At 41.1% G+C, this 12726-nt stretch overlaps 1 protein-coding gene across 1 annotated transcript in view; it reads right to left on the minus strand.

Annotated features, from left to right (window-relative positions):
- Positions 1 to 12726, minus strand: part of CATSPERB (cation channel sperm associated auxiliary subunit beta) — a 128765-nt gene that overhangs the window by 77395 nt on the left and 38644 nt on the right. The window contains exon 6 of the mRNA XM_013973131.2: positions 7393 to 7542. Within this exon, the coding sequence (XP_013828585.2) occupies positions 7393 to 7542 (150 nt within the window). The remainder of the gene's footprint in view (positions 1 to 7392; positions 7543 to 12726) is intronic.

The raw sequence follows: 12726 nt of genomic DNA on the forward strand, positions 1-12726 counted from the left end.
TGACCAGACTCTGGCAAAGTCTAGAAATATTTAATAGAGAGGTAAGTAGTAAAATAAAAGCTTATTCTGGTTGATATTTTATACTGAAATTAAGTTACAGGCTATTCTCTGTGACAAACTGGCCATAATTGTATCTCAGGGTTACAGAAGCTGATGTAGACCATTGCAATGATTTTGGATTTTATTCTAATGGGCAAAGGGAAGCCACTGGAATGTTTGAAGCCAGAAAGTAGTGTGATTTGTTTTACACTTGAGATCATTGTGGTGACTGTTTGGATCGTGGGTTGTACTAGGGTTAGAAACAGGGAGACCGCTTGAGAGGCTGTGAATTAGTCTCATGGAAAACCATTGTTATCTTGGCCTAAGATTTTACCAGGGGAGAGAAGTGGTCACGCTGAGGATAGACACTGGATGTGGCCTCATCCTGGAAAGTCATCAGAGTAAGAATAGTCAAAAGTCAGTGCTAAATTTTATATTTGAGTAATTGGATATACATTAGGATGAAAAGTACTAGAGAGGAACAGATTTTAAAGGGAGATGAATCAAGAATTTTGGCTTAGCTTTGTTATATCAGAGATGCTCATTAGATACCAATAGGAAGTATAAAACAGACAATTAAGTGTGGGAGTTTGGTCTCAAGGAAGTGGTCAGCACCAGAAATACAAATTCAGGGATCATCAGCCTGAAGGTGGCATTATTACCAAAGGACTAGATTACATTTCTCGGAGAGGATCTGGTAGAGTTGAGGACAAAGCCTTATTTCATTGACATGTTAGGGGTCACAACAAATGAGCCGGTTTAGAAAACTAAGGATAGACCAATGAGGTAAGATAAATGTAACTATAGGTGGTGTAAGGAAGCCAAAAGAATAAAGTGTTCTGTTGAGAAGTAAATTAGTTAACTGTGTCAAATTCTCCTGGGAGGGAGAGTAGAATGAGGATAACGAATTGACTGTTGGAACTGACAACACGGAGATCATGGGTGACCTTAGAATGAATTGTTTCAGAACAATGGTAGGAACAATCTGATTTGCAGGGTAATGAAGATAAAACCTCAGATATGCAGATAACACCACCATTATGGAAGAAACTGAAGAGGAACTAAAAAGTCTCTTGATGAAAGTGAAAGAGGAGAGTGAAAAAGTTGGCTCAAAGCTCAGCATTCAGAAAACGAAGATCATGGCATCTGGTCCCATCACTTCATGGCAAATAGATGGGGAAACAGTGGAAACAGTGACTGACTTTATTTTAGGGGGCTCCAAAATCACTGCAGATGGTGATTGCAGCCATGAAATTAAAAGACGCTTACTCCTTGGAAGGAAAGTTATGACTAACCTAGATAGCATATTGAAAAGCAGAGATATTACTTTGCCAACAAAGATCCGTCTAGTCAAGACTATGGTTTTTCCAGTGGTCATGTATGGATGTGAGAGTTGGACTGTGAAGTAAGCTGAGCACCGAAGAATTGATGCTTTTGAACTGTGGTGTTGGAGAAGACTCTTGAGAGTCCCTTAGACTGCAAGGAGGTCCAACCAGTCCATCCTAAAGGAAATCAGTCCTGAACATTCATTGGAAGGACTAATGCTGAAGCTGAAACTCCAATACTTGGGCCACCTCATGTGAAGAGTTGACTCATTGGAAAAGACCCTGACACTGGGAGGGACTGGGGGCAGGAGGAGAAGGGGACGACAGAGGATGAGATGGCTGGATGGCATCACTGACTCGATGGACATGAGTTTGAGTGAACTCTGGGAGTTGGTGATGGACAGGGAGGCCTGGCATGCTGTGATTCATGGGGTCACAAAGAGTCGGGCACGACTGAGCGACTGAACTGAACTGAAGATAAAATAGGAAGGTGGAAAATGTAATGCCATCTACAATAAATTTTCCCAATCATTTTGTTTGAAGGGGAACAGAGGAATGAGGGATGGTGGTAAAGTGAGATAAATGAAGATTTCGGCTAAGATGGAGGATATTAGGGTATGTTTGTATACTAATGCATCTAATCCACTGAGGAGGGACAGAGTGATGATACATGAGAGAAAGGTGAGAACTGCAGGATAGACGCAGGAGTAAGGTTCTCCAGGTGATTGGAGAGAATAGGATGCAGGACACAAGGGGTGATGGGCAGCCTTAGGCACAGCAGAGAGATTTCTCACAATGCAACAGGCAAGAAGGCAAAGCATGCAAGTCCTAAGGCAGGTAAGGTGACAGGTGAGTGAAGAAGCGATGATGGAATGCCTTGTGATCAGTCTTGATCTTCTACATCAAATATTTTTTAAAAATAAATTTATTTATTTTAATTGGAGGTTAATTACTTTACAATATTGTATTGGTTTTGCCACACATCAACATGAATCCACCACAGGTATACACGTGTTCCCTATCCTGAACCCTCCTCCCTCCTCCCTCCCCGTACCATCCCTCTAGGTCGTCTCAGTGCACCAGTCCCAAGCATCCAGTATCATGCATTGAACCTGGACTGGCTATTCGTTTCATATCTGATATTATACATGTTTCAATGCCATTCTCCCAAATCATCCCACCCTCGCCCTCTCCCACAGAGTCCAAAAGACTGTTCTATACATCTGTGTCTCTTTTGTTGTCTGGCATACAGGGTTATCATTACCATCTTTCTAAATTCCATGTATATGCATTAGTATACTGTATTGGTGTTTTCTTTCTGGCTTACTTCACTCTGTATAATCAGTTCCAGTTTCATCCACCTCATTAGAATGGGTTCAAATGTATTCCTTTTAATGGCTGAGTGATACTCCATTGTGTATATGTACCACAGCTTTCTTATCCATTCATCTGCTGATGGACATCTAGGTTGCTTCCATGTCCTGCCTATTATAAACAGTGCTGCGATGAACATTGGGGTACACGTGTCTCTTTCAGTTCTGGTTTTCTCAGTGTGTATGCCCAGCAGCGGGATTGCTGGGTCATAAGGCAGTTCTATTTCCAGTTTTTTAAGGAATCTCCACACTGTTCTCCATAGTGACTGTACTAGTTTGCATTCCCACCAACAGTGTAAGAGGGCTCCCTTTTCTCCACACCCTCTCCAGCATTTATTGCTTGCAGACTTTTGGATCGTAGCCATTCTGATGGGTGTGAAATGGTACCTCATTGTGGTTTTGATTTGCATTTCTCTGATAATGAGTGTACATCAAGTATTAAAAGCACAGCTGAGAGCAGAAAGGGAAAGGAGGTGAGGCACAGCACTTGAGGAGTGGGAAGAGGTGTGACCAGGTCACTCTGCAGAATGGGAAAATAAACATCCCAAGGAAGAGAGGTGGGATTTCTGGATCATTCTGAGTACCTACTTGAGACTTGAAATCATGAATTTATGCTGAGACCAGCTGGTAAAATTTTAAAGAGACTGGTGTGCAACTTTTGTCTAGTAATATTCTGCTCTGCCAATGGAGTAGAGATGGTTTTAATGACAGGTCGGATTATGCAGGCAAGAAAGAAAGAGAAGGGCAAAGAAGTTACAGAAGTATTTATAAAGAGAGACAAAATTATGGTGAAAAAGTAAGTATGCTGTGTAGTGAAAAAAACGTGGCGGAGAAAACGTATTGTCTCCAAGAAATCCAAACGTCAGACTGTGAATACTAGGGTAAGATGAAAGTATAGAAGGTAGTGCGCAGAGCATGAGATGATTGTAGTGGAGATTTTGGAGGCAGTAACAATATCAGAGACAACAAGGTCAAGAAAATGACCGCAGAAGTAAGACGGGGGAATGATCACTGGGGAAGAACAGGCCTTGAAAGCATTGGTCCATATGGGTGGTGAAATCACCAAAAATAGTAACAAAAATAAGGTGGGGAGAAAGGTAGGGGTCCAGATGCTAAACTCATCAATGAAAGTGAGTGATGGGAAGGTTGTCATACACTGGCAGCCAAGAAGAGTTAGAGGGAGTAAAGTCTGACTACAAAGGGACTGAACATTTTCAAGGAGAAGACAGGAGTTAATTATTAAGAAGTAGCCCTTAAGGAATGAGGACAATGACTCCTTGAGACTCAAACATGTGAGACGGCTGCAGAGAAAAGAATGATATCTGGGATTGGCCAGATTACTCTTTACAGCAATTGAGGGGACCATTCAGAGAAAAGATTAGTAGTATGGGGGAATTTACTGATAACAGACCACATATTCCAATGAATGGATTTGGGAGAATGGAGATGGACCTATGTTTCAGTTCAGTTCAGTTGCTCAGTTGTGTCCAACTCTTTGCAATCCCATGGACTGCAGCACACCAGGTCTCCCTGTCCATCGCCAGCTTCTGGAGTTTACTCAAACTCATGTTCATTGAGTCAGTGATGCCATCCAACTATCACATCCTCTGTTGTCCCCTTCTCCTCCTGCCTTCAATCTTTCCCAGCATCAGGGACTTTTCTAATGAGTCAGTTCTTTGCATCAGGTGGCCAAAGTATTGAAGCTTCAGCTTTAGCATCAGTCCTTCCAATGAATATTCAGGACTGATTTCCTTTAGGATTGACTGGATCCTAAGGAGATTGGTGGATCTCCTTGCAATCCAAGGGACTCTCAAGAGTCTTCTCCAACACCACAGTTCAAAAGCATCAATTCTTCAGCTCTCAGCTATCTTTATAGTCCAACTCTTACATCCATACATGACTACTAGAAAAACCATAACTTTCACTAGACAGACCTTTGTTGGCAAAGTAATATCTCTGCTCTTTAATATGCTGTCTTTGTTGATCATAACATCTTTTTAATTTCACGGCTGCAGTCACCATCTTCAGTGATTTGGAGCCCCCCAGAATAAAGTCTGTCACTGTTTCTTTGTTTCCCCATCTATTCGCCATGAAGTGATGGGACCAGATACCACAGTATTAGTTTTCTGAATGTTGTTTGGGTGAAATTAAAGGAAATTCAGAATAGTATATGGTATAAAGTAACCGAAAGTGACCTGGAGGCTTGGGTTTCTGTGGTGACATAAAATTGGGGTGAGAGGCATGATGGATGTATTAGGAGTGTCATAGAGGAGGAAGATGGGTAATAATTCCAGACTGGAACATATGGACCATATGAGGCTCCTGGATTCCTGTTCTCACCATTGACTCCATTTGGGATGAAGCTTCATTGGTGTGGGGAGGGCAGATGAACCAAAGCCTCACAAAGGAATGATCAGTGGCAGCCTGATACTGTGGGAATTTATTTTCTGCTTCAGCACACCAGTGGCCAGCTGAGGGAAAAAGTGGGTTCATCTAAAAACAGGTTTCCAAAAGTTTCTTTTCTTGAGATGTTGAAGTGATCGAGTGAGTGATACCCTGAGGAACTGAGACTTGCCTTCTCTCCTATGATTCTTGGGGGTGTGGCAGGATGCAGAGACTGGCTCCTCTCCTTTGTCTCACAAAAGTATGGCAGGTTTGGACAGAGAAAAGAGGAGGGGACCCTGGCCTTGCATCCACGGAACAAAGCTAGAAAAGGAGCTGAGTTTCCATCTGGTTGAGAGAGAGGAAAATGAGACAGTTTCTTACTGAACTAATTCTGCACAAGCAGGCTGGAGCTAGGATAATTAAAAGACTGCAAGTCATTGGAATTCAAAGAAATTTGGGGCAAGGCTATCTATATATCCCTATACCAGTGTATATTACTTGAATCTATTATTTTATCATGGTAGGGCAACCTATTATGCTGTTTTATTCTTTAAAATCATGTTTGTTAGTCATGTTGCTTTAGTCTCCCACATGAATTTTGGTATTGGCTTATCAATTTCCATATACACAAAAGTACAGCTGTAATTTTTCTTGGATTTGTATTGAATTGATTGATAAATTTGGAGAGAACTAACATTTTTACATAAAATCATTTTTAGTCTCTTTTTATAGCCTTCATTAAAATTTTATAATTTCTACACAAGCCTTGCAAGTCTTTTTTGGTTTATTTATAGGTCCCTATTACTTTCTGAATAGGGTTTTTAAATTTATAATCTTTTAATCAGTCTTTAGTGGAGTGGTTTTTATATACTGATATGTTTGTCAATTCCATAGCATTCCCATACTTGTTCTGATAGTTTGTCTGTTGATTCTTTTGATTTTTATATAGATACACATATAATCTATGGGTAATAAAATTTGTTTCCTATCATTTAGTTCTTTTACTTATTTTTTTTCCTTTGGAAATATCAGATTTGGGGTCACTGAAGTCATCAGTGACCTACGAAAAACAATCTAGAATAAGACGATTAGTAATTGAAAAGTGTAGGATGCTATTAATTATAATAATAATAGAAAAACACATAACAAAATAATGTGATACCTCAGAACAACTTTACATATTTACGTGTGGCAGGAATAGAAGATGGATTAGAACTGCAATGAATTATCCCTGGGAAGAAAGAACATATTAATGGAGGACAGAGTATCAAGTGGGGCTTCCCTGGTGGCTCAGACGGTAAAGCATTGAGAGAGTCATTTCCTAGGCAGGTTGATAAGAAGTCTAGGGGTCCCCAAGGAGAGAGGGGTCTGGAACTCTCAGGGAAGAAGAAAGGACAGACTTTTTTTCCCCCCTCACATTCCTTAGGATTATATAACAATAATGTATCCTGTCTGAGGGCAGTCTCTAGATTAAACCTTCTGGCTAATCCTGTTATCTTAAAATGTAAATTATGGGAGTAGGTCTGGTGAGGTCTTTACAACCTTCAGACATTCTTTTGATTCATTGGAGAGTATATAACTCCGCTGCTAACACTTGCAAGGGGGTGCTCTTTCTGCCCTCTTCTGATGCCTATGTCAGAAGCTTTCTGTATTTCCTTTATACTTTAATAAAACTTTTATTACACAAAAACTCTGAGCGATCAAGCCTCATTCATCTCTGGCCCCAGATTGAATTCTTCTCCAGAGGCCAATAATCCCGGCATATTTTTGTGGTTCAGCAACTACCTTTCAGCATCGGCCTGCAATGAGGGAGACTTGGGTTCGATCCCTGGGTTGGGAAGATATCCTGGAGAAGGAAATGGCAACCCACTCCAGTACTCTTGCCTGGAAAATTCCATGGATGGAGGATCCTCGTAGTCTACAGTCCATGGTGTCGCAAAGAGTCAGACACGACTGAGTGACTTCACTTTCTGATAAACCTTTTTATCCTTTGCTGTACAGAAGCAGTAGGTATTTCCAAACATAAATCACCAGAGTATCAAGGAAATTTGGAGAGACATTAAAGTTAGTAGTAACATGGCAAAATGTCACAGAGAAAAAAGTTTATCACACTAGCAAGCAGACAAGGGAAAATGACAAAGTTCTTAGGTATTTTTAGGAAACATTTTCACTCCATTATGCCTGCATGTTTAACTTGTACTGCCAACTAAACATAACTGTCATATAATACAAAATGCCATCCCCAATTCTGAATAAAGTCACAAACTTACCATTAAGTGTTGTGTTCATAACGAAGCCAAGTAATGCCACATCATTGGCACAGGGACACTTTGTCGTTTTGAGATCTACCACATGTGGATATAATTGCTGGATTGTTCTTTTGTTCATCACAGTGCCAAGTTTCCAGTGAAGGATAGGTTCTGTGGAAATCAAGTTTTGGTGTTTAAATTACAGCAGCACTCTTGAAAATAGAACATTACTGCTTTCTTTTTTTCTGTCTTTTTAAAAAGTTAAAAAAACATTTAAATTGAAGTATAGCTGATTTACAATGTTGTGTTAATTACTGTTGTACTACAAAATGATTCTGCATGATTCATACATACCAACATATATATATATGTGCATATACATATTCTCTTTTACATATTCTTTTCCATTATGGTTTATCACAAGGTACTGAGTGTAGTTCCCTGTACTATACAATAGGACCTTGTTGTTTATCCAGTCTATATGGATACCCATTCTATATGAATCAGAAGTTTGCATTTGTTAATCCCAAACTCCCAATCCATCCTTCTACCCACCCCCGCCTTGGCAACCACCAGTCTATTCTCTACGTCCATGATTCTGTTTCTGTTTCATAGATAGGTTCATTTCTGTCATACTTTAGATTCCACATATAAGTGATATCATATGGTATTAATCTTTATGTTTCTGACTTCACTTAGTGTGATAATTTCTACATGCATGTTTCTGCATCCATGTTCGCAAAGGGCATTATTTCTTTTTTTATGGCTGAGTAATATTCCATTGTGCACCGAAGCAGTGGCTGCACCAACACAGGAGCAGCCGAGAGGAACTACCCCATGTCCAAGGTCAGGGGTGGTGGCTGAGAGGAGCTACCCCATGTACAAGGTCAGGGGTGGTGGCCGAGAAGAGATATTCAACGTGCAAGGTAAGGAGCAGTGGCTGCACTTTGCTGGAGCAGCCGTGAAGAGATCACCCATGTCCAAAGTAAGAGAAACCCAAGTAAGATGGTAGGAGCTGACAGAGAGCTTCAGAGGGCACACAGACTGAAACCACAATCACAGACAACTAGCCAATCTGATCACATGGACCACAGCCTTGTCTAACTCATTGAAACTAAGCTATGCCGTGTGGGGCCATCCCAGATGGATGGGTCATGGTGGAGAGGTCTGACAGAATGTGGTCCACTGGAGAAGGGAATGGCAAACCACTTCAGTATTCTTGCCCTGAGAGTCCCATGAAAAGTATGAAAAGATAGGACACTGAAAGATGAACTCCCCAGGTCAGTAGGTGCCCAATGTGCTACTGGAGATCAGTAGAGAAATAACTCCAGAAAGAATGAAGGAATGGAGCCAAAGCAAAAACAACACTCAGTTGTGGATGGGACTGGTGATAGAAGCAAGGTTCAATGCTGTAAGAGCGATATTGCATAGGAACCTGGAATGTTAGGTCCATGAATCAAGACAAATTGGAAGTGGTCAAACAGGAGATGGCAAGAGTGAACATCGACATTCTAGGAATCAGTGAACTAAGATGGACTGGAATGGGTGAATTTAACTCAGATAACCATTGTATCTACTACCATGGGCAGGAATCCCTTAGAAGAAATGGAGTAGCCACCAAAATGGCTTTCAACAAAAAAGTCCAAAATGTAGTACTTGGATGCAATCTCAAAAACAACAGAATGACCTCTGTTCGTTTCCAAGGCAAACCATTCAATATCATGGTAATCCAAGTCTATGCTCCCACAGGTAATGCTGAAGAACCTGAAGTTGAATGGTTCTATGAAGACCTACAAGACCTTCTAGAACTAACACCCCCCAAAAGATGTCCTTTTCATTCTAGGGGACTGGAATGCAAAAGTAGGAAGTCAAGAAACACTTGGAGTAACAGGCAAATCTGGCCTAGGAGTACAGAATGAAGCAGGGCAAAGGCTAATAGAGTTCTGCCAAGAGAATGCACTAGTCATAGCAAACATCCTCTTCCAACAACACAAGAGAAGACTCTACACATGGGCATCACCGATGGTCAACACTGAAATCAGATTGATTATATTCTATTGGATTTTACTGCCTCTGGAGCTGCTAACGACTTTTTCCATACCTTCTCTAACTTTATTTCTGGAAAAACGTTCTGCTGTTGGTGCTCTAATTTTACTTCTTATAATCATTCTTCCTTGTATTGTCAGGATTCTTCAGCAGAACATTCAGAAGCTCGTGACTGAGCTGCATCTGACTGCTTCAAGAAATAAAAAAGGGGGAGATGCCAGGAGCCAGTGTGAGGAACTCCACCCATGGCAAAGGTCATGAGGAAGGAGGCTTGGCATATGCAAAGGTGGGATCGAGCCTCAGGAGACCCCCTGTTCCCGAGCATCTACCCCCAAAACCAGAGTCTGCCTACTTTACTGTTTTATGCTCTCACCTATACCTATGAATTTACAGGGGGCTGTCCCCCACCACCTCTCTCAGAGAAGGAGTTAACTTGCAGCTTCAGTCAAAAATTCCTGGGTGTGACAGAGTGTTCAACTTACAAACTCCTCTGAAGGTTCTCTAGCCTGCCTGAGCAGGTTCGTCCAGCCACATGTGATTGTTTACAGCCTTCCAACCGTGAGAGGCACGAGATGCTTTAAACTTTCTAAATACAGATTCTTTTGAGAAGTTAGAAATTATTAGTATAGTGGGTTGGTTAGAAATTATACTGGTGAAGGGTTTTCATTTGTTGGGCCAATATTTGCTGCTAAGTCTCCACATTCCTTGCCCTTATACACATTAATGAATATAACTAGCATATAAGAGAAATAAGTATTAACCTTTGATATTAATCATGTTAAATCTTAGGCTAAGTAAATTCCTTTCTTGATTATAACCCCCTGCACCCTCACCCTATAGGAATGCAACTTTATCTGGTACCTTCAGAGGGTGGTGCCTGGTTTAAGAAAAAATCACCCCTGGAAAAAATAAGTTTTCTGGTTGACTGACCGTTATCAGAAATGGCCATAAAATGTCAGCAGGCCTCATGGCCAGAAGATGATGTAAAACCCCTAAGACCTTTGTATACATTTATATGAAGCACCTGATTTTGACAAGGGTCAGGTCTGCTGACCCCACGTGACTCTGTGTTCTATCTCTATGTGTAACAAAAAGTATATAAGCAAACATGAAAATAAAGAAAACGGATCAGTTTCTGGAAAGACTGATTCCCCCATGTCGTTCTTGCTTGTTCTCCATTTTTCTGGCTGAATTCCCATCTGGAGCATGGAGGCTCGCCATGTCTATTTACTTGCCCTGGCTTCTAAGACCCACGCAAGAGGGAGCCCAAGGCAGGGCACCCTCTGCTATTCAAGCAGGCACCGGTGGCCTGCATAGATGGTGCAAATTCCTTGTCTTGGAGTTTTATTGGTTTTCCACGTAAACCAAGTTATTCAGCCTTTTTCTCCACTAATATTTCCTACTATACTATCCTTTTCTAATCTCTCTTTATATTTCTAATTAAATAGCTTTTTCCTAGGATGCCAACTCCGTCTCCCCTTCGAATTACCCTGGATCCACGGGGCTGGACCCTGGCAAAGAAGCTCTATACAGTCAGCAAAAACAAGACTGGGAGCTGACTGTGGCTCAGATCATGAACTCCTTATTGCCAAATTCAGACTTAAATTGAAGAAAGTAGGGAAAACCACTAGACCATTCAGGTATGACCTAAATCAAATCCCTTATGATTATACAGTAGAAGTGAGAAATAGATTTAAGGGACTAGATCTGATAGACAGAGTGCCTGATGAACTATGGATGGAGGTTTGTGACATTGCACAGGAGACAGGAATCAAGACCATTCACAAGAAAAAGAAATGTAAAAAAGCAAAATGGCTGTCTAAGGAGGCCTTACAAATAGCTCTGAAAAGAAGAGAAGTGAAAAACAAAGAAAAGGAAAGATATTCCCATTTGAATGCAGAGTTCCAAAGAATAGCAAGGAGAGATAAGAAAGCCTTCCTCAGCAATCAGTGCAAAGAAATAGAGGAAAACAATAGAATGGGAAAGACTAGAGATCTCTTCAAGACAATTAGAGATATCAAGGGAACATTTCGTGCAAAGATGGGCTTGATAAAGGACAGAAATGGTATGGACCTAACAGAAGCAGAAGATATTAAGAAGAGGTGGCAGGAATACACAGAAGAGCTGTACAAAAAAGACCTTCACAACCCAGATAATCATGATGGTGGAATCACTCACACTCACCTAAAGCCAGACATCCTGGACTGTGAAGTCAAATGGGCCTTAGAAAGCATCACTACAAACAAAGCTAGTGGAGGTGATGGAATTCCTGTTGAGCTATTTCAAATCCTAAAAGATGATGCTGTGAAAGTGCTGCACTCAATATGCCAGCAAATTTGGAAAACTCAGCAGTGGCCACAGGACTGGAAAAGGTCGCTTTTCATTCCAATCCCAAAGAAAGGCAATGTCAAAGAATGTTCTAACTACTGCACAATTGCACTCATCTCACATGCTAGTAAAATAATGCTCAAAATTCTCCAAGCCAGGCTTCAGCAATTTGTGAACCATGAACTTCCAGATGTTCAAGCTGGTTTTAGAAAAGGCAGAGGAACCAGAGATCAAATCACCAACATGTGCTGGATCATCGAAAAAGCAAGATAGTTTCAGAAAAACATCTATTTCTGCTTTATTGACTATGCCAAAGCCTTTAAACTGTGGAAAATTCTGAAGGAGATGGGAATACCAGACCACCTGACCTGCCTCTTGAGAAACCTGTATGCAGGTCAGGAAGCAACAGTTAGAACTGGACATGGAACAATAGATGGATTCCAGATAGGAAAAGGAGTACATCAAGGCTGTATATTGTTACCCTGCTTATTTAACTTATGTGCAGAATACATCATGAGAAGTGCTGGGCTGGAGGAAACACAAGCTAGAATCAAGATTGCCTGGAGAAATATCAATAAGCTCATATATGCAGATCACTTGATGAAAGTGAAAGAGGAGAGTGAAAAAGTTGGCTTAAAGCTCAACATTCAGAAAACTAAGATCATAGCATCCAGTTCCATCACTTCATGGGAAATAGATGGGGAGACAGTGAAAACAGTGGCTGACTTTATTTTTTTGGGCTCCAAAATCACTGCAGATGGTGACTGCAGCCATGAGATTAAAAGATGCTTACTCCTTGGAAGGAAAGTTATGACCAACCTGCTGCTGCTGCTGCTGCTAAGTTGCCCCAGTCATGTCCGACTCTATGCGACCCCATAGATGGATTCTCCAGGCAAGAACACTGGAGTGGGTTGCCATTTCCTTCTCCAACGCATGAAAGTGAACAGTGAATGTGAAGTTGCTTAGTCATGTCCGACTCTT

This window comes from Capra hircus, chromosome 21 (genome assembly GCF_001704415.2).
Source record: "Capra hircus breed San Clemente chromosome 21, ASM170441v1, whole genome shotgun sequence".
Classification (NCBI taxonomy): domain Eukaryota; kingdom Metazoa; phylum Chordata; class Mammalia; order Artiodactyla; family Bovidae; genus Capra; species Capra hircus.